The sequence below is a fragment of the Lolium rigidum genome, chromosome 1 (genome assembly GCF_022539505.1).
Source record: "Lolium rigidum isolate FL_2022 chromosome 1, APGP_CSIRO_Lrig_0.1, whole genome shotgun sequence".
Taxonomy (NCBI): domain Eukaryota; kingdom Viridiplantae; phylum Streptophyta; class Magnoliopsida; order Poales; family Poaceae; genus Lolium; species Lolium rigidum.
This window is the reverse complement of record NC_061508.1, coordinates 55,239,755-55,262,677: the sequence shown is the minus strand read 5'-3', so window position 1 is coordinate 55,262,677 and position 22,923 is coordinate 55,239,755. Positions and strand designations below refer to the sequence as shown.

At 43.0% G+C, this 22,923-nt stretch overlaps 1 protein-coding gene across 1 annotated transcript; it reads right to left on the bottom strand.

The window, feature by feature from the left end:
- Positions 1-5,216: 5,216 nt before the first annotated feature.
- Positions 5,217-22,679, bottom strand: LOC124708077 (probable peroxygenase 5). The gene is made up of 5 exons (XM_047239767.1): positions 22,499-22,679; positions 22,302-22,387; positions 14,873-14,973; positions 12,367-12,492; positions 5,217-5,376 (listed from the first exon to the last, which is right to left on the bottom strand). The coding sequence occupies exons 1-5, from the start codon at positions 22,677-22,679 to the stop codon at positions 5,217-5,219; spliced, it is 654 nt and encodes a 217-aa protein (XP_047095723.1).
- Between the last annotated feature and the right edge of the window lie 244 nt (positions 22,680-22,923).

Sequence of the window (22,923 nt, the reverse complement as noted above, 5' to 3'; positions counted from 1 at the left end):
TCCGGACGGATGGAAAGGGCAAACAAATTGATGAGGACATCTCTATGATAGATACAACCAATACTCCTACAACCACATCTCGGGTACATTCGTTACTAGGAATCCTTCATGATATATTTGAGAATATGATGCTGCCTAAATCAAATGTATTTATATTATTTAGGAATGGATCTAGCATGGACGCCAAGCATTGGATTAGGAACGTGCATGGAGATGGCAGCAGACCTGCAAGGATTCAGGATGGCGTTGCAAGCGAGGATTTCAGAACATTGAAGCCACCATAGTGAAGCAACGATGCTTGGATGAATTATACAAGTTACTCCATCATAAAATTCGTCCAAAGAGTTATTTCTGGTGTTGTGTCACCTTATTTAATGGGCCAGGTCCATGTATTTTCGGATTAGGTATTTTAGGGTATTTTAAGAGGCAATATAAGTGGAGGAAGGCCCATTTAGGGGTGTTTTTGGCCAACCCTAGCTGGTTGGACGAAAATCCCTTGACTTCCCCATATATATCCCTCTCGTAGCCGTCATTAGAACTTGGATTTTGATTAGATTAAAAGTTAGCCAATTGCTGCAACTTCGTGTACTTCTTTTGAGGCCAACGCCCGGAACAAGACCGACTATTCGGAATCCCACCATTATCAATCAAGCTTTCATCTCTATTCGCAATATTCTGATTGCATCTTTAGTTCTTACTTGTTCTCGATTTCAGGTAGGAATTAAGACCCTTGTTGGTCGGGCTGATCGTGCTCCCGCAAGATCAGTAACTCCCGGAGATTGTCCTAGCGATTGCATTGGCGCACGAGCTTTGCACGTGTAGTCGGATCGTCAAGCACGAACTCCACCAACAAATCGAATTATCTTCATCTCATCGAAAGATCGGACACCTTTGCCCTATCACAAATTATGGCTCAAAAATAATTTACGTTGGGCAACAGAGGGCAGCAGCAACAATTTTTAGGATAAGTATGAATGTCAAGCTTCATGCAGTAGCCAACGCAACCAAAAGTCCGAACTGATGGAAAGGGCTAAGCAATCCACATATACACTCAAACACATATAAGTGTCATTTCATGCCAATGGTTAACCATATGGAATGGCGTGTGCTTAATATAATTGCCTAGGGTCTTCCAAGTTCCAACAGATCGGTCTATTGGATGAACTTGCTAGAGCATGCAATTCGAAATGGTATCAGACCTACAAGGTCCTGAGTTCAAATCCTAGCAAGTAGCAACGCAGATATTCAAAATAAATATTTCCAACTCTTCCTAAAAAAATATCTAATGATACATGCCTAAGGCTCGGTCTATTGAATGAGCGGTTTATCACTTAGCACCACAAGTTGGGGATTTTTTATCACAAAACACCAACATTTGGGGAAATTATTTCACATAACACATTATTTGTCATTAGTTGGCTTGACAAGAGCATCACCCTACAGCGTGACACCAATTTACGTTACATGAGCATGTTTGCTACAAACAAATGAATTTTGGTGTGAAATTTTGTAGACACTCGTGGAAATGAGAATATGAGTCACACTTGTTACATATGCTACACACAAAATGAATTACCATATGACAAATATTCATTGAAATTATAACCACACAAGAACATGAGATTTGGGTAATATATTCCGTACAAGCATAAGGTTTTGATAATGTGTACCAATACAACTACCCTGGACATAAGATTTTTTTGAACTGTCTGGACATAAGATTAAACTACTAGTGTTGACAAACAGCTTTGTATTTAGCGTTTAACAGTAAAATACCACAAAATAAAGTCTAATTGTCCGGCGGGTAGCGGCACGCCGCCCCCGGTCCTCGTCCGGCGGGTGATCGGACGCCGCCCCCAATCCACCTCCGGCGAAGAAGCAGAGAGCGGTCTTGGGTTATTAACCCGGAGCCTTATGTACCTGCAACCACAAAGATACCGTAGCCATCACTAAAGCCTCTCACCCCGAAGCCTTGGGAACTTAGTGTGGAGCAAAATGCAGCGGTCGTGGCTGCTTAGCATGAGAAATGGCAGGCGGACTGCAAGAAGAAAAGAGAGCCCGAGCCCAAACAAGTATTTTCTGAGAAGGAAAAGAGCTGGGCTAAGTCATTTTTGAACACACCGTCCCAGGCCGCGAAGAATCTGCCTGACGACTATGAACGTGAACTTCGTAGTCAAGCACTCGCGGTCGGGGGGAAACAAGTTGCCCAGCTCGGGGAACAAAGTAAACAGTCGATCGCCCCGCTCATAGTGAAAGCCGCAGGTCCGGACGATGCCCCTGATGTCATAGCAGCTGCGGCAGCACATGGATTGACTGTAGCGAGAGCCAAAGAACAAGCGGCAGACTTAGGTCTGACTCTTCGTGCAGCGTTAGGCCTTGATGACGTGGCAATGAAGGACGTAGTATTTACATATGTGAAGAATGGTCCTCTCGTCGAGCCTCGCGCAGAAGAGGATCTACCTCGACAAATGAAAGGTCCGCTAAATTGGTACAAGGCTTACATACAACTTAAAAATGCCAAAGACTATATTTATGCGGAAGTTAGACCTGAGCATCACTTCAAACATTACTATATAACAATTCATCGGAGTGAATTGTTCCAACTTGTTCAATCTGCGCGAGCTCGACAAATCTATCATCAGTTGCTATGTTCCGTAAGTGATTTATTAATTTCTACCCCATCTCGTTCATTGCCTCGCACTATAAATATATATATTGTCCTAACTATCTTGTTGTGTACGCTATTATGCAGAATAAAGAAGCGGGAAATGTGAATAAGGCGCGTCCATGATGTTGGGTTCATTGACCCACAAATCGTTAATTCATATGTGTTAGAACACCACCCCAAAGACGTGGAGGATGACCTGTGGCGGTTTCTTATAAAACAGGAACTCAAAAGTGATATTCTATTTCCTTACCATTTTGGGTGAGTGTTTCTGTCTTGAGCACATTCTCTTTTGTTTACTCCATGCATGGTATGTGGCTAATCGATGAGTTATGCATGACTGTGCATGTATCGTGTCCGCAGGTTCCACCGGATTCTCGCTAGTAATTCAAATTCAGAACTCCACGCTTCTCGTCCACGACTCTCTGAATATGGATCCGAAGCATTGGGCCGACATGAGAAAAATGATGCAAAAGTAACTATTTTCATTCGTTTGCGCTCTATATCGATCGGCCTTTTCGTTCATCATTTCCTAATATCAAGTAACTAATTAATAACTCTCTTGTTCATTTAATTTTCCTTGCCTCGTAGGGTTTGGAGACGGTTCGTAGATCAAAAGGTCGGTGAATTCAGAAAAGAGCTACATTTTAAAAGGGCAAAGGCTGCGACTGGGGATATTCAGCCACCGGGGACCAATCTATGTGGACACTATGTTTGTGAGAGGATCCGGAGATACACCACTGAGCGGCAGCCGTCTGAGAACAACATCGGGAGGAATAACCTCCGACGACGCTTACTCCAGAAGCTCGCTTCCGACCACTTCAAGAGGAACTAGCTGGATGGTTCGCGAGGGAAGTCATCGATCCTAGAGGAGAACACTATGTAGAGGACGTAGAACTTTATATGCACTAAACTTGTTCAAAATTGTATATGGTCATCCGATATCGAATATATATTGTATATTCCTCTTGAATTCTTTTTGTTCTAATTTCAAATTTGTTTGAAATTGTACATTCATATGCATGTATGTAGTACGGTAGAATATGTGAAACTCCTTCAAAATTAAAACCCAAAAGAAATAAAACAATACAAATTAAAAACAAACCAGATTTAGGGGGAGGGGGCTAAACCCTAAACCTCGCGGAGGCCTTTAGTCGCGGTTGGCCGGAAGAACCGCGACTAAAGGTCCTCCGCCCTGGCGCTCGCCTGCCGCCCACGTGGACGGGCCTTTAGTCGCGGTTCGTAAGGAACCGCGACTAAAGGGGGGGCCTTTAGTCGCGCCTAATTGGTCGCGGTTGCGCAACCGCGACTAATGGCAGTTGCCAACCGCGACCAAAGGCCATTTTTCTACCAGTGAGGAATGCTGCAAAATAGTTATATGTGACTTGTCATGCATGTTAGGAAGTGTCAATTGTAGTTTGGAACTAAATATCGATTCTCGTTCCAAACATTAGACGTACATGTTAGAAAAAAATTGAGAACACAGCACAACGCAGACGCTAACAAACACGCATGTACACTCACCCTCCATGAACGCACACACGCACACCCTACCCCTATGAGCATCTCCGAGGAACCGAGCCGGTTGTTAATTCTAGCTAGTACGGATATATATGTTTGGAATTGTATGCCGCAATTTGTGACTTATGGCATCTATTTACTTCTTATTATTTTATACTACTTAAATAATATGTGGTGCCACAATTACTACTTAAATATTGTATATAGCCGGAGTGTCGAACTTTTTAGGAACTTCCGAATATTACGATGTGGCCGCAACAGTGTTGGCCGGAGAGAAAACTCAGACCCCTACCATGGTTATGGCCAGCTAAAAATGAAAACTGTCTTAGGAGTCATACAAACGTAGCCGGCCAATAACAACAACCGTCTCCGATTGCCGTACTATTGGATCTGGCCGATAATAAAAGCCGTCTTCGATAGACAAGCTAGCAGCGGTGTTTTTTTGGCCATTTAAGGTCCTATATATGGTACTAGAGCCATTTTCTCAAGCAGGATCTAATGTTACCTTATTAGAGACCATGGTCCGGAGCCGGATGGGTAAACCGGCTTTATCTTATGTATGAAAACCAGCTCTAGTGGTGGGGTTTGTACTAGTGACTATTGCTTGCTCACACTTGACACTTAGGAGTTCTCAACATTTGTAATTTAGGGAACTAAAATCATATTTGCTAACCGCGTCATGCAAAAAATTTTAATATAACAAAATTGTGATGCAACAAAATTTAATATAATAAAATTGTGAATGCCAAATATTGAACTCAATATCATTGCAAACATGATTAACAACTTTATTGCACAAGTAAAACAAACATAGGCGGAACAACCCTCCTCACTCATAGATTTTTCCACCAAATTATTCATACTTATATATTGCAACTTTATTATACTATATATAAACCCAACTTAAAATCGTCTCCACATAAAAAGGAACCACTGACAGAGATTTTCATTGACGGATGGAACCTGATGCACATTGTTCAGAAGGTATATCTTTTGTTTGCTGGCAGAAGGTATATCAGAGGAGTTGTCATTATTTCTTCTTCGCAGATTCCCTAACTTCCTTCCTCTCCCGCTCCATCTTCTCAAACAGGCTGCCGTCATAGACTGCCCTAACAGTCTCCTTGTGAAGAAACCCATCCTTGTCTTTGCACAGCGAGTAGAGAAGTTTCCACTCTGTGTAGCCACCCACCCTACAACATTGGTTCCAGAGGAAATAATATTATTATACCCTATATAAAAGTTGGTTGGATTCACGCTCTTTGCTTACTTCTGCTACTGTTCATGAGCTATTTTCGTCACTACTTCTCCAATTAGCACCTGACACGTCTTCAAGATGGACTGCTTAATACGTTTGTCAATTTTTTTCCACCGAACGGAGTAACCGGCTACCGGCTGTGAGGCCTCCTGCGGTCAAAGCGGTGGGCTGCTCCCAGTCTTCAACTCTTCAGTTAGTTTCTAGGTGTTTCCCTCTCCTACATCCCACCGCTCAAAAACACCACGTATAGAGTTTTGTGATTTTTTCCTCTTCCCTATCCACCAATCCACCACCAGGCCGCCCTTTCCCGCAATGAAGCAGAGGACGCCGGTGGGGGCGACGTCGGGGCGGAGCAGGAACAGCCAGGGGACGACGACCTTGGGGGCGGGGCAGGCGCGGGCCGGCGACGATGACCGCGGGGCATGGCAGCCGCGTGCCAGGGATGGCTCCCTTGGGGCGGAGCAGGCGCGGGGGCCCGGGGAAGAGCACGCGCAGGCTCGCAGCTGCTCGGGGCGAAGCAGGCAGGGATTGGCGGACCGTGGGGCGGGGCAGCCGCGTGCCAGGGACGGGGCCCATGGGGCGGGCTGGCGGGGGCCTGGGACGGCGACCTTGGGCCTGTGGCAGCGTGTGCCTGGGGCGGAGCAGGCAGGGCCAGCGGCCACCACGTCGGGGTGGAGCAGCCAGTGGCCAGCGGCGGCCACTTAGGGGCGGAGCAGCCAGCGGCCGACGACAGAGAAAAACGGCGCTGGCCGGATAAAGAAGAAAACAACAGGTTAAAGCTCTTGCTCACACACTGCCCTCCCCATGTTTGTTGTTGTGTTTCTTAGATTTGAAACTATTTTTCTACGGTTCTCTGATGATCTCTCCTCTAGGTTGCAAGTATCGTCGCCTTCTCTGTTCATTCTGCTACATACTTTTGTGGCAGTAAGTACTAATGCAAGGATAACATCATTTGACCTCCCTTTTTATTGCCCTAGGTGTACCACATGCATTTATAATTTAATAGGTTTAGTGGCGATGATTTTGGTCTTCAGGATTTAAATGATATTTTGTTAATTTTCTTATGATGTAATCTGAACCTGGCTCAAAAAGATTGAGCGAACTAATAGAGATGAACAGAAATCCTCTCTGTTTTGTTTTTGTTTTTTTCCTGTTCATTGTGTGCTGAAAATAATCACTGAGTAGTACATACTGATGGTAAAACATAATAAGTGGGATTTTTGTTCTGCCGAGATGGTAGTGTATCCTAGCTACCTTACACATGTTAATGCCAGCAAACCATGAGCTGACCCTTCCTTTTTGTTGGAATAGGTGTATGAAATGAATTTAGAGGTTTACCATGGGTGATGCTGGTGTTAAGGATGTAAATGACATTTTGCCTTTTTTTCTCTTGATGTAGGGATGAACTTGCTAGAGTGAGGTAATTAATTGAGATGAACATAAATCCTGTATTTTTTGCTTTCATTTTTGCTGTTCATTTTCTGCTGAAAATTATCACTGCGTACAGTACTACTACTTGAACTGAGAGGGTATCTGCTGGCACGCTAGGCTAGGTAAGATCTTCAGTGCAGTTGCTCACGCATTGACTTGATCTCATTAGGGTAGTAGTAGTATGCATGTTGCCATGGAGCAACTCCGTGTAGACCAAAGCAAAGAGCACGGTCAGAAGAGCAGTTGTGCAATCATGGAGAGCTTTCTCACAGGATTGTTGCTAGGGGCAACTACAAGATTGAGATTATGGTATGCTACAAAATTAGGACATATCCCATTTTGAAGTTATTTATGTGTTCATATAGCAGTAAAATTACTTGATGACCTTCTCTAGAAAAAATCGGTTATCTATAGTCCCACGAAGTGGTAATGCAATATCAGGTTCACACTATAGTATTTGCATTACAAAGCTCCTTCTTGAATTAGTGCTCACATGCTTTTTTTCTGCCACCGCAATGAAAATTACTATTCTCAGCATCGGCATGAAAAAACAATTTATCCAACATCAAATCTGCCCCCTCCTGACAGCGGTTCGAACTAGGTTGTTGAATGTACTTATGGTCCCTCTGATGATCTTCGTATTTTAGATTATCCATAAATGGAAATAACATCAAGAAAAACATTAGTGTATACTGTCTTTAGCTTAATTTTTTAGCTTCTCTCTTATTGCATGTCATCAGCAGATCACTGTGTCTAATAATACACAGGCGGGTGGATTTAGGGAAATAAGACCAATTAAATGGTTTGCTATACTATTGTGAGCAACTACATCATTTTATATATTCATATCGTTTCCTGTTTGAAACTGTTTCGAAAGAGCTATTTAAATTACATGTTAATTTTGCAGCTTGATGTTTCTCTTTAATCTCCCATCTAGGTAGACTAGGGTTTTGGTACTACCTTTTATGGGTTTACTACAAGGTACAAGTCTAATACTTATCTTAATGATGTTTTGGCATGCTTTCCTATTTATTGTGAGATGCTTAATTGTAGGCAAGCGTGTTTGCTGGTCTTGGACAACGTCCAACTTCTCTGCCTGGGCCTTTATTTGTCCCGCTTTCGCAATTCGGTGATTCTACACTAGCTGTTATCATTGGCTTTGATGTCCAGCGCTTTTCCATTCCATTTGTTGATCATGCTGGAGAGCCTTCTGCTACTCATTCTTCTATGGATACGGATGCTCCGAATAGCACAATTCGTCTTGGTAAACGGCCAGTTGAGCCTCCTCATGATTTATGTCAAGGTTGTTCCCAGTTTATTGCTTCATTATGATATAGCCTCATCCCTCATGTGTCTAATTTTACTCTAGATATTACTCATCTTTAATCTCAAATAAAAAGCCTCAAATCCTTCTAATACTACAGCACTACAGCAGATAGCTTCACAGTTTACACGGATCTTAATAGACATATTTGGTGGGCTGGGTAGAATCGTAGAAATCGGGTCCTTGTGGATGATAGCAACGCATATACATGTATGTCCAGCTACATCTACTTCCCACATTATATTTTTCTCAGTCGGTATACTGAAATGGAGTCTAGAAAATATTATTGAAGCACCCAGCAGCTATCAAATTTCTGGTTCAAGAGAATAGAAAACCCAATTGCCAACATTTTATTTCATGTCTACATATAAAACGAACTTTTAGGCAAATACGAGATTAAACAGGTTCGGATGAAGGATTGCTCAAGTACCATGTATATCTATCCAGTCTGAGTGTGGCAGCGGTAGGTTCATCCTCTATACAACATTTAGGCTCAACTCTAGATGATGTAATTTCAATTTTTTAACTGTAAATTCATTAGTGCCTTTTCTGAATAAGTGCAGCGCCTAACAATTGTTTTCTTCAAAAATTTAGTTGTTCAGCCTGGAGATTAAACTGAACTACATGCAAGTGCATTCATGGTATCAATCTTCAATTTGAGACACTCACCAAAAACATGGGTGAAGGAAGTTTCTTGGATGCATTGAAATCTCCAGAGAGGAAGACAGCGAGCAGCAGTGCCTAGGGGAGGAAGGCTTGGGCGCGCCCAAATGCTGGAGCTTGAGCTTGGCCTGAAGGCAACGAGGACAGTGGCCAGGTCGCGCTGTGTCGCCGACGGCGGTTATGCATGATCACTAAGCAGCCTCAGCAGAGTCGGCAAAGAAGAGCCCCGATCTCCCTAAAGAGCTGTGTGAGAATCAAATCGATCTCATAGGGGAGGTCAGCAGAAGAAGGTCACATGGTACAGCGCAATCTGGAAAGGATGAACTCACGCTAGACAGATGTCGCCGATGTAGAAGATGATGTTGGTCCCATAGGCAGCAGAACAAACCAAAGGTTGTGCATGTTAAAATTTCTTGGATGCAAGGAATGCACAAGAGACGGTAAAATCAATGGTATAACATGCAGAGCTTGATGATTAGTTGTTGGATTGGATTTGGAGGTCTAAGACAATGGGGTTTTGCTCTGGCCTGGGAGGGGAATGAAAATAAGCCGTCCAGAGTGGGTCGTCTCAGAGTGGTAATGAAAAACAAGAGCATGAGTTTGCCAAACAGTAGTCAGTAGGTACAGACCTAAGGCAAGTGACAGCAATCCTCCACCTGTCCCTGATACTTGAGTGTGCTTATCCAGATCTGTTGTACCTAGCTCCACGAAAACACAGGAGTATATTTTCCTTTTTCAGAGCTCCCATCACCAAAAAAAAAACTGAATTAAAGGGCTTAGGAGATGGCACTGTAGTAGTTACTTTTCTGTGTTTTCTTTTTGCAATTTTCTTTTAAAGAATGTTTTCTGTTGACCAATGAGGCTGTAATCAACTTACTAAATTTTTAGTTTTACTTGCCTTCTGTTTCAACCAGCTAATTTAGTGTTGATAAGAGCTACGGTTTGATGCATTTAATTTTGAGTTTGCTATTTTGATTTCAGTGTATTTGCATAAGCAGAGAGATCAGAGCTAGACACGACAGCCAAACGACAATGAAACTGGAAACGCTCCAGGCACATTGGTTTAGCTCATGAAAGTTACCACATTAAGAAAATTACTTCTGCTAGGGAGGAAAAGAGGAGCATACCGAGATTAAGTCGCATATACTTCCCACTGTGTCGAATCTTGCCCGGATGCAACCGGATGCTAGCGGTTGCTCAGGACTTCTTTTTCCAGGCTACTGGGTGGCGGCATCTTCATAGGATTGCAAATGCATAGCTCTTCTATTTGCCATATCTTCAGCTGGTTGATTCATGTATCGACCCTAGCTTTTCCGTGATTGTAATAAGTGATTTTGGATACGTTGTGACTTGATACTTCGTTTTTAATAAAACAAGCCGTGTGCATCTATTGATGCAGAGGCTGGGGCTGTGCTCCTTTATCGAAAAAAAAAAGAATCTTGCCCGGCGATGGATCTTCACCACCACACACGCGAGCTCTCAAGGCTGCAGCAGAAAGAAACGAGGAGAATCACCAGCACCGCATCGTAAACCGAGAGCCCTCGATCCAAGCAGTCGGCGCGCAACGACCTCCCTGGCTCCCCCCCCCCCTGCTTGCACTCCTTTTTCCCAGCGCGCGAGCTGCGCCGACCGCAGCAGGCGGCCACGAGGAGAACCTCCATCATCATAGGAGAGCTCTCGATCCCGGCCGTCAGTGTAGCCTTTGATTCTCTCTCTTCTGCCGTCGTCGATGGAGATGGACATGCCTCCGCCAAACGCCGCCCACAATTTCATAGATCGAGTGGCACCTGGCAAGCGAGTGTCGGGAGCAAAGCACGACGGAAGCATCGTATGAGGGAAAAAAGAATAGGAGTAGGTGACACCGTGACAGCAACCCTCTACCTCACGGTTCTCACCCATGCGATTAGACACTCACAGCCTGCTGTAAATATGCATTCTCGCTCCTCTCTGGTACTTTTGTTATTTCAGTTAACTGCAGCCTCTAGCAGAAAAGTGCATCCTCACAGGAAAAATGAAGCCTCAAGCAAAAAAGAAAACTAGACTGTCACATAAAAAGATCATGAAAAAATAACCATTGGACATGTAAAAAGAGAACACACCAAACAGAAATTTATTCTCCACCTTGTGACGTCTCATTTGAAATTCACCACCGAACAATAACCTACTCACACAACAGCAGCCCTTAATTAATTAATCAATTAACCCTATTGACAGACCCACAGCCAAGGGACACCTCAAAATAGCAAACGCAAAAGATACATGCTAGATGATCGACACCAAGGATGCGGCGTCTATATATTAAGGATGGTAGAAATGAAGGCCCCTCATTGAGCACACAAGGTTACATAGGTGATTTTGTCTAACGGGGGTTCATCACATGGCCTCATTAGGGCATGGCACGTCAAACTTTGTTAACGAAAGCACGTAATATTTTTCACATTTCTCTCTTTTTATTCTTGGACGTTAATTTTTTGAGATAATTTTTTGACCCTAATTTTCCACCGGTAGTTACCACGGTACCTTCTCGACGGTGAATAATTGTGCATCAGTAATTATACGACAATAATTAAATATTTATCTATATATTAAAGACTGTGGAAGTGAAGGCCCTTCATTTAACGCACAAGGTTACCGTAGAGAGGTGAATTTTGTTCAATGGGGGTTCGCCAAATGGCCTCATCAGCTCACGACATGTCAAACTTTGCTAACAAAAATACTTAATGTTTTTTACGTTCCTCTCTTTTTATTTTTCGACATTAATTTTTCGAGATAATTTTCCGCCCGTAATTTCCCTCTGGTAGTTACCACGGTACCTTCTCGACGGTGAATAATTGTCCGACAATAATTCTTCAACAATAATTAAATATTTATTTTTCCTAATCCCTTCCTTTGACAATAATTTTTAGGCGCATTTTTCCTATTCCCTTCCTTTGACAATAATTCATTGGTGCGCTGGTAGATATGCGACCCAAATAATCAACCGCATAGTTATTTCCCCACAATAATTATTTAGAGAAACTTTTTCAATGACGCGTACTTCCTCAGCGGTAATTTCCAAAGGTGCACAAGCAGCAATTTTCAGCGGCAATTTTTTAGTCTTAATTCTCAAAAGGTGCATGGGCAGCAATCTCCGGTAGTAGTTTCCCGATGGTTCTTTTTTATTTATATATATAGCTGACTTATTATAGTAGCTTCATGGTTCTCCTATGACAACTGCGGGTAACTAAATACTCCACCGTTCATCGTCTCTTTTAATCAAAAAAAGATATTAATACATTATATTTATGATCTCACGATGAACTTACAGGAATACTACTATGTTCTACCACAGCAACTTCGACAAAATATTACAACATTATTCATCACCTCTTATGTTCGAGTATATTTTTGTATTAATCATCTCATGATTACTCTACAGGCACGGCGTGTCGCCGTGCCACTGCTTCCTAGTATAAGCTAAAAAGAGCACTGCTTACATTTCCATACACCAGATGAGTCAAAACATACCGTCCTCTTATGTCATTAGGCTCCCTGTTTTCTTGAAGCATTTCATTCAGCTCTTTGCCTGTTAGGGCATCAGGCCTGGTGTGGGCATGCTTCTTGAATATGCCCTCAAACTTTTCAGGAACGAACCTGTAGGTTGGACAAACTATAAGGTGAGCAAGTATGGAGCCATGCTACTTTGTTGCATTATCTTTGAACCTCTACGTAAGCAAGCCTATGTTTTAGAATTGTATTGTTTAATCTCATGCATGAGTGTGCCGTACTGTGGCGTATCTTTCTTCGGAGTTTAGGCGAAGGGGAAAAGAACAAATATAAGATGCCAGTTCCAGCTGCTTCCCTTAACCTCTGGCCCTCTGCTTCATATCAAGATGATTTGGTAATAGAAAGGATGTGAATACTATTCTTTTTGTTTCTTTTAGAAAGTACTCCAATTCACATCTCTCTGTCCATCTCATTACTTTTCATATTCTTCAGTTAATTGGCTGACATATTTTTTTATTTTAGCTAAGATCCCTTCGGTAAAGCGAGTCCTGCTTCGGTGATCCCCCCTCTTGAAACTTCTTAAGGGCATTTTGGTCTAAGGTACTTATTTAGTACGGTAGAATCCATCCGATCTGGCACCCCTAATTTCGCCACGGAAAACTGAAACTGCGCCTGCAACCGTTCAGATCGACCATACGCCCACCTTCATCAACCGTCACGTACCACTAATTCTCCCCTAACCTGCAGCTGGATGCCGCCGGCCAAGCTGCTCGCCGCCGTGAATGGTCCGGCCGCCAAGCTGCTCGGCGTCATGAACGATCCGGCCGCAAACCTTAACTGTTTTCTTAACTTGCTGCTAGATATACCGGTCTTGCGGCCGGTCGCACGCACGTGTACACGTTGCCGGCCGAGCAGCTCCGGTACGTGTATCTAGACTTCATGGCATCAACCAAGCTGGCCGCCGGGGGTGCTGATCAGTTCATGTCGTCGGCTGTGCTCTCTCCGCCGATGGCCACATGCACGCGTACATGGACATCACGTCGCCGGCCAACCTGCTCGCCGTAGGCACTCGTATATGAATTTCAGAGCCGTGGCTGACAAGAACGGCATACGGATAAAATAGTACAAGCGCCCGTATATTTATGAATTTGGGCAATACGGGTTTTAGTGCTTAACACGAAATTAACACTACACAAAAAAAACACAAAATTAACTAATGACAATCATACCCTTAATTATGAAGTGGTATAGAGTAATCTCGACCCTTGATGTGTTTAGGGGGAGCACTGAAGCAGAAGCGCGGTAAAGCAGAGTCAGAAGCATATACCAAAACACAAGGCTAATTCTTGCATGATGGCATACTGGCATGATCTGTCCTAGAGCATTTGGTCACATGGTAATATCTTCGCTATTAAACTGGAAAATTACCGTGGTACGTAGGGCGATTTTCTGTTTAAACCCCTCTAAGATCAGGATATCAACCCGCAGACCGTTCTCCCGCGGCAACTCTACCTGCAGGAGGAGGGATTTGGGAGGAGATTCGGCCGCCTACACTCACGCAACACACGCACACGGCCGATCGGCGGGCACTACCTGTTGGGCCCTGCCAATGCCGACGACCTGAGGATGCAGGTTGCCAGGGCGTCGCAGTGCCTCTCTATGAAGACCATGCATACGCGCGCGGTGCTCGCGTGCAGGAAGTTCATCAGTATTGCCTGCAGGTCCCTCAATCTGACTACTCTTTGCTGTCAAGCACGCATGGGATGATGGGAAGTGTTTGAGCGAATGATAAAACGAAGCAGAGCAAGAAAGCATGCATAGTACACGCAGATTGGTCTTCCAGGCGACAAACGCTCTGGTCTGAACTTTAAGACATACATACTCCAAGGTTCGGCTTATTCAATATAAGTAGAGTCATACTTATCTCACTTTTTTTGCGAAAGTCATACTCTTCTCACTCGACAATCACATCAACAAACTCACATTGCAGTGCACATGGCTAAGCATGGACATGCATATACCAATTTTTTTATCGTAGATTAAGGGGAATAATTGAGGAATTAAAGCTACAACAACATAGACATTACATAGATACCATTTTTCGTCTTTTCATTTTATTAATAAGACACATTTTTTTATCATTGCAAAGAATAAAGAAATGGGGTGGCAGAGCAACTATAGGTTGAAACGAATTCTTCTATGTTCTCTCATTTAAGAATCAACAGATTATTTTCTCAAAAAAGTGAGATAATTTGATCACGGTAAACTGAATAGCTAGGTACCAAACATGTTTTAATTTGAATGTGTAAGAATTCCATGTTTTTGTTGACAATTTATGTTCAATATAAAAACTCTATTCTATGGTTTAATTTTTTTCTTAAAAAATGGATGTATGTACACACTAAAATATGTCTTCATACATACATTTTTGGGCAACTATTTAAAGAAATGTGTTGATCACTTGATATATTCGTAGCAACGCACGGGTATTATGCTAGTGAGATATATAATACGGAGTAGTTAGTACCTTCCTTGAGCATCGTACACGCCGGAATCGCTCCCATGCTTGCCCTTGTGGATGCACTTAACGTAGATGGGGAACTTGAAAGCTGGAGCCTTCATGTTCTCCTGCAGCGGTAACTCGATAGGGTTAACATCAGATAATGATTCTAACGGTACTTCTCCTTTACCTTGAGTGATCCGTGATTTGTAAACGTTGAACGATAAAACTATGCAATAAATAATGATTATGTGCGTTATTTTGATGTAGAGACCGGGGCTATATGCTCCATATTTCGAAAAAACAAAGAAAAAGTACTTGTCCTGTTACCAGTAACCATACCTATTTCATGTTGCAGTTTCGAAGTTCTGTTGTAAAGGAAACGCACCCTGTGCTTACATGTACTAGCACTGTACCTTTGCCAGCTTAAAAAACGCAAACATAATTGTTGGTAATTTATTTGATCTTTGCCGTGCCATACTGCCATACCATGCCAACAGCAGTGGCGAAGTGTGACCAAAAGTAAAGCGGGGCCGGGCAACACAAACTTTTGTCTGACAAATAAACTCTTCACGCTAATTTTGTTATAGTTTCATTTGTAACATCTAGAGATGATTTTCATGCTTGAAAATGCACTTGCTTTCTTGATTTTAGGAATTTACATACTTCCCCCGTCGTCCACAAATAAGTTACGTTTAGCTTTTGTCCTAGGTTAATTTTTATTATATTTGAAGAACTTCTAAAAAAATTGCAATATTTATGATACTAAATTAGTATTACTAATCAGTAGATCCATCTTCAAATATAGCTTCATAATATGCTAATCGTCACATGTTTTGATGTTTTTTATATGAAGTTGGTTGAATATTAAATTTGTTGATTAAAGACAATAGCTAAAGGGAAGGAACAAGAGAGGAAAATATTGTGTTTGATCTGAGATCCACCGATGCCCAGCAATGGCTTCTTGATTTCCTGTGAAAACGACTTGCAGTTCTATTCGTAATTTAAGAAATAGGGGGAGCGAGCCCCAATATCTACCAATGGCCAGTAAGGAAAAACATCAGCGCAATGGCTTCTTGAGTTGAGTCAGTCCCCATCAGGCCCCATCCCTCATCCGGTCACACAGTCAATAACATCTAGCCACCCGCCACACATTGCGCTGATGTGCGGATCGAAGACAAGGGTGAGAAATGAGGCTTCTTTCTCCTGCTCCCATGTGCTCGACTGCAAGTACAGGAAATGAAAGCCTGCCAAGTACTGGAGGAAACAAAGACAGCCAATGCATAATATGTCTAGTTAGAGCATGTCTAACAGGCCCCCTAAACCACACCGGACTTGTATAATTCCGGCGATATACGGGGTGCGGGCAAAAATGGCCGTCTAGCAGGCCCCCCTAAACGGTTCACCCCGTATCTAAAATATACAGGGCCCTGAGAATTTTCTCCCTCACCCCTTACTTGTAGAGGGTGGAGGGGCTTATAGGGGGTAAAAACTGCACTCTGCACCACCGGACCTCGCCGCGGCGTCGCCAAACAAACTCCACTCCGGTGACCAATTCCAGCCAACGAGCTCTAAATTCTATCAAGTCTCTACCAATTTCTTTCAACCCATCAAGATTTCTATCAAATAATGAAAAAACTAGATGAATTTTGAAGCAAAATTCCGCGTTCTCCCACTCGGGCGGAGCCGGCGGGGACGGGCGGAACCGGCGCCGGCGCGGGCAGGGCGGGTGCGCCGCGACGGGCGGGGCCGGGGTGGCCATGGCGGCCTCGAGGCCGCACAAGGCGACGGGGGCCATGGCGGCCTGAGGCGGCGCAAGGCGACGGGGGCCGCCCGCGGCCTGAGAAGCGGGGCGAGGCGGCGGGGCGGCGCGTGGCAGCAGCTCGGGGCGTCATGTCCGGTGGTGCGGGGCGGCAGGTCTGGTCGGGCGGCAGGTCCGGCGGCGGGGCTGCAGCGCGAAGAGATGAAAAAAGAAGCATATTCTTAGAATATGCTCTTTTACAGTTTTCGTATACGGGGACTGCTAGACGGGAGGCGTTTTTGTCCGGTTAAAAGTACTCGTGTTTTATATACAGGGCCCTCTACACGTGTTTTACGGGGCGGAAATTTAGGGGATCTGTTAGACATGCTCTTAGGCTTTTGGAGCGGGGGCTATAGCCCAGTTTCGTCTCCAAGGCACTCCGCCCATGGCCAACAGTGACCCATATGAAGTGACGACCACACGAAAAGTAGTAGCACTGTCGTAGTTTGATGGGGCACATGAGATTTGCTTACATACGCAGAAGCTGTAAATTTCTGCCGACTCGTTGTTTGATGTACTAATATCATAAATTTGTTTGGAAATTGGCTTGCGGGGGCTGAAAAAAATGATAAAGTGAAAAGCTGAGCTCGTGTATGTGATTTACTTTGGCCATTAAAAAAATACTAGAAATGATTATATCTTCAACAATGCGAAATTAACATCTTTTATGCAGGTAATTTCGTTGGATATGCATTAGATCCATGTGGTTTTTTTTATAACCAACGGAAAAACGCGGGAATTTGGCTACCATGTGCAAGTAGCTAGAGAAGGTTCGATGGGATATACACAGTCTGTGCAGTTGGCATTTTAATCTTAGAATAACATGTTAGTGCAAACTCACTTCATATTTTCTCTCTTTTTTAGATGGTTGATTCATGCATCGATCAGACCCAGAAGGTTGGCTCCTGAAGACCTGAACTGTACTCTACTCTTCTGCTCTGCTCGTTACTAATTCTTTCGAATGTTGTTGTGTTGACGCTATGTGCAGCGAAGTCGGCTTCTGAGCAAGGAGGGGGGCATCCTGAAGAGCATGGAGCTGGACAAGGGGAGCAGCGGTGCTGCTGATTCGAGGCTGCATGCAGCTTGTTGACCCTTGAGTGCGACCTGGAGAATCACTGGTATAACTTTTGAATCTACAATCTCTTTGCTCTTACATATTATAGCTATGGTTTAGGTTTGCAACCTTCTCCATGGTGCTCTAAGAAATGCCCTTCGTGTTGTGTCCGTGTGTGTGTGTGACATGATTCTTACAGTAGATGTGAAATACGTTCTATTCAATGGTCTTCTATATATAATTTGCATTGCATTGATTATATTATCATGGCTGCATTGATCTAAATATATATAGATTGTTGCCTGCTATTGTATATTAGCTACAGAAGTTTAGTAATGAATCATGTACTCCCTCCGATTCATATTAATGGACTTCAATATGAATGTATCTAGAACTAAAATGTGTCTAGATACATCTATATTAGAGTCAATTAATATGAACCGGAGGAAGTACCATTCCTAGTTAACTTCCTTATAGTTTAAGGGTAGACGTTTGCTTTTCATTTTACAATTTGTATTGTCTTCCAAAATTAATGATGCACTGAGTTTTACATTGTTCCACTCTGTTTGACGTAGTTGTTCATATGCACAAAGTTTATTTGTCTTTCATTTAACCTTGTGTTGTTTGAAATTGCAAAGAATATTCTTAGCCTAGGGTGAACGAAGGATTGACATAGGTGGATGGATGCATTATTGCTTGTTCTACCCGTCAACTTATTTAATGTCGGTATATAGCTGAAGACTTGATATTAGATGTACTTATGTTAATCTAGTTGTCATTTGGTGTAAAATATTATTTTTAACATGGTGGATGAGATTGTAGCAGTGTAATGGAGTTAAGACTTCTTTTGCTGTGTATTTGAAATATTGAAACATTATTGTAACTTCTTTGAAAGGATTGGCCCAGAAATTGTTGGACTAGAGTAGAATACGAATTGGAATAAAACAAAATTAGATAGCCAAATTTATAAAAAGAAAAGGACTGTAGAAAGCCAAAAGCCCATTAAATAAATGGATCTTACAAGGCCAAGGCCCAAAAAAGGCAATGTAAAAAAGGCTAGGATTGAGCAACGAAAGGCCAGACTTGTTGGGCTCGGCCCTTCTAAAGGATCATAGTGGACCGAGCTGATTTTGCTCTACGACGATCTTGTTTCATCACAATTTTCCATGTCGGATCGACCACATAGGATACTAGTAAAAGGCACGTGCCATGCACGTGTTGAATGTATGAAATGCTATTTAACAAACATGAGAATGTTATTTCGGAAATTTAATTTGGCTCCCGAGTGTGTATGCTCCCTCTACCAAGAAAATATATTTTGAAATGTAAAAAAAAAATTTACAAAAAATTCTACATGTACATCTCCATAATATATGTATGTTCGTCAAGGTTCGAGAAAAACCAATATTTTTTGTGGTCTATATAAAAAAAGAGAAAAATTATGTTGTGACAAGCCTTATTTTTAGCATCGAATTTTTTTCTTTTTTACACACGCCACAAGACAAGCCACAAGACAAGTCGAATTTTCATGAAACAACTCTTATGAACGTGTAGCACGTTCAGATGTACTTGCGAATTTTTCATTTCAATTTTTTGATGTTTTAAAATATATCTAAGATACATTTTAAAATAATGGGATCATATGAACCCATGTTCCAAAACACCACTCACATGTTATTGTACTTACTAACTTTTGTTTTGTTACTGACATAAAAGGAGCTCTGCCTCAACTCTTAATGGTACCAGGACCAGTGGTGCTGCTGGATTTTAAACCATACATTATTATAATTACTTAAACATGTTGTGACAACGAATATTTGCCGGCTAGTAAATAGAGTGAACCAAACACATATGTCCAACACAATTACTTTTGTTGTGGAGAGGTTGAATTCTACATTTAAGAGCTTGATTACAGTTTATACGCACACCATGTTTCCCTTTTGATTAAAAGGCGTCTTTGAAAGGACTTCATTTTTACCACTTGAAACCTCTAACTGCAGGTGTTACAAGTTCTTCCACAGTTCCCAGGAGATTCTATAAATACTGTTCATCAAGAACATACAGAAATTACTGCAAGCAGTACATATAGAATTAATAACTATGGTAATAGCTCCAAAATATATGGTAGCAAAAAAAAAGGTTATTATTATGTCGCTCAACAGATTTATAGGGGCGAAAATTGTTTATGCAGTAACCTGTTCACTCATTGCTTTAATATATTCAGAGCTTATCTAACATCAGTCTAAGAAAAAAAATGTATAGCCATGTGTGACGTTACCAAGCTATTTTTGTTTATAACCAACCATTTGTTCTAGACCCGAGTGAGATAGAATTTCATTGATGCGATTAAATAACCATTTCTTCTTGAGCGCGTGAAGCCGTACGAATCAGCCTCATATTATATTCCATCTTTGGGGCTACTAAGGGCCCAAATAAAATAGCAGAACCATATATAAAACTTGAACTATTCCCAAATTGTCGAAATACCGTGTGTATGGCTTCATAATCCCAAAGATTCAGCTTCGGTGGTCTACCATTGTAACTCAACGAACAAAACAGATGTTGGTGTGACAAAAACACAAACAGCTGATGTGCAAGAAAAATAAGATATATCAACAAATCACAAACATCGTCTTTCTTTTTTAAACTGATGTATTATTCTGGTCAGAGCACGAAACGTGATTTCTATTAGTAAAGAATCATCAGGGGAACATGCAGAGGAAAGAAAAATAAGCTCAACAGATTGAGGAAATGAGTGATTGACCCACGTAAACCTGCTCCTGTCTGTAGAACAGGGTGCTGCGAGGCCTTCAATCTGTCACCATGCCTCTTCCTCCTCTAACGCCAGAGAAGCGGAAGATTGGATCAGCATGGGAAGCAGGGGTGAGGAGCATGGATGATTCGCGATAAAGCCACATTCTGCTTCTGCAGGGAGACGTCCGCATCATGTGAGCGAGGAATTTCAGGAGGAGATCTTGGGACATGGGGAGATCTCGATCTGGGAGCAAAACGTATATGTGCCAGGACTGGGTAGGAGCGTGGAGATGTTTGGTGGAGTCCTGGACTCCTGGTTTCCTGGGAAGAAGGCAAGCGAGCGTCGGGGTTGAGCCCCCGACTACATGCTGGGAGAGAGAGAGGAGGAGGGGCGAGGCGAAGGCCCGAGAAAGTTCAGATAACCGTCAAGGCGCTTGCTCGGTCGAGAAGCATCCAGAAGGGGCCTGATTGAGCGCTAATAACGCGTGAGCCGTCGATGTACCTAAATCAACGGCTAGTTTTGCTTGGATTCGTTCCTGTTTGGTCCGTTCGATTTGTAGAACCAACGGTTGATATCAGTCAGAGTTGTGCTTTGGCGGGAACATTCTGTAAATCCCTCTTTCAAAACTCGTGTACTATAGTAGTAGAGATGAGCTGACCAGACCAAACTGGTATCAACGATATTGGATCGTCATAATGGTTATGACCATCCAATATCGTCATAGACGACTATGACTATTTTACCAAAATCACCATTATAATTCATTAGCGACGGCTAGCTTTTGACGATCTTATTTTTTCCATAGGATCGTCATAGATGGAAAACTGTGATGATTCGGTGCCGAAAATGAAGGGTCACAGGTGAGCATATTTCTTCTAGTGAGATCTCAATATTAGTACTTGTACTAGATGAAATTGCTAATCTGAACCATGCTTATCTAGGCTGTCTAGCCAATGAACGGACTAGTTACTATCACAAACTACTCCCTTCGTTGGAGATAGAGCATTTTGAAATTGTTAAGAATTATAAGATCTATCTTATTTATTCTACTCTTTCATTAATGGTTTTCTCCCTTCTCTCATTTATGTTAAATTATTGGTGCATGTAGCAGTTAATGAGGTGGTTGTGACTTTATAATCTCTAAGAAAACGTACCCATAATGGGGTATTATAGCTAGTACTCCATCCGTTAGGGATTATAAAGCCTTCGTCCAAGTTTATAGAGCTTGCACGTATCTCTAGACGAAAAAGACAAAAATTTGACAAATGTGATGGCCAATGAGCGTAAGTGCTACACAGAGGCCTCGAGGTGGCTCATCTGGGGCAACGATGGGGCCTAGGGACGAGGCGACGGTCCCCTCCGGCTTGGCGGCAAGACAGTGGTTCCCAGGTGGCGATGGGTTGGGTGAGGTGGCACTGGGGCTGGGAACTGCACCATGGAGGCGGGGTTAAGGCGATGGGGATGGGTTTGGGACTTCGGAGCGGCGGGGAGAAATTACGAGGGGTAAAGTGGGAAACTTTTAGCTCTCGATGTCTCCTTAATAAACGTGGCACAGAAATATACCTCCTATGCTAAAAAAATCGGAGGAAGTATCATGCATTCCATGCATACAAATTATACTCCCTTCGTTCCAAATAAAGTTGCTTAGTACTCTTTTATTTGGATACGGATGTATACATATTTTAGTTAAAGACACATTCGTATTAAAAAAATTGAGCAGCTTTTTTAGACATTCTCAGACATGTTTTATGCGACGGAAGTAATACAAGATTTGATACTTCCTCTGTCTAAGAAAGCTGATCAACTGTTTTTATGAGAGTACGAGCATGAGAAGAAGAAAACATACCGGTACAGTCCGGGGGCCGAGCAAGCCGTGGATGAAGACGGCGCTGAAGGCGGAGAGCCCCACCCCGCAGCCGATCGCGCGGAACCCTGCAAGCAAACTCCATCAACACCGGTCCCGATCTCTGTACGTATCTCACGCGCGCATCCAAGAAAAAAGACCCATCCGCCGTCCGCCGATACTTTTCCTAAGCGAGTCACCTTGGTAGGTCTCGGAGGGGTAGATGACGCCGTCCTTGTCCCTGTCGAAGAAGGCGATGTGCTTCTGCAGCGGCGTCAGCTCGTGGTTGTACACGTCCGCCAGCGCTGAACGCGGCACAAAGAGGAGCACCGTGGTGAGCGCTAGCGCGAGAGCGCAGCAGGTAGCGTGAAACAGAGCCATGGCGGGATGGAACTCACCTGCAGCGTCTGCGGCCATGGATTTCGACCGAGGGAGAGGAAAGATGGAAGCGGAGAGAGAGATTCGAAGATGTCGTGGAGAGGGCTCTGGGCTCGCTGACGCCAACTCGCAAGGGAATCGGGAATGATCAGGGTGATTTGCAGTGTTGCGGAAGGAATCGGGATATATATATATATATATATATATATATATATATATATATATATCCACACATGGTCGGACGTTG

Bases quoted from the DNA above. Each gene is read 5' to 3' on its own strand.
- LOC124708077 (XM_047239767.1), bottom strand. From the start codon at position 22,679: ATGGCTCTGTTTCACGCTACCTGCTGCGCTCTCGCGCTAGCGCTCACC. The intron at 22,388-22,498 runs GTGACTCGCTTA...GTTTGCTTGCAG, and splicing joins CCCCTCCGAGACCTACCAAG to GGTTCCGCGCGATCGGCTGC. The intron at 12,493-14,872 runs GTACTAACTACT...TCCAACCTACAG, and splicing joins GTGTACGATGCTCAAGGAAG to GTTCGTTCCTGAAAAGTTTG.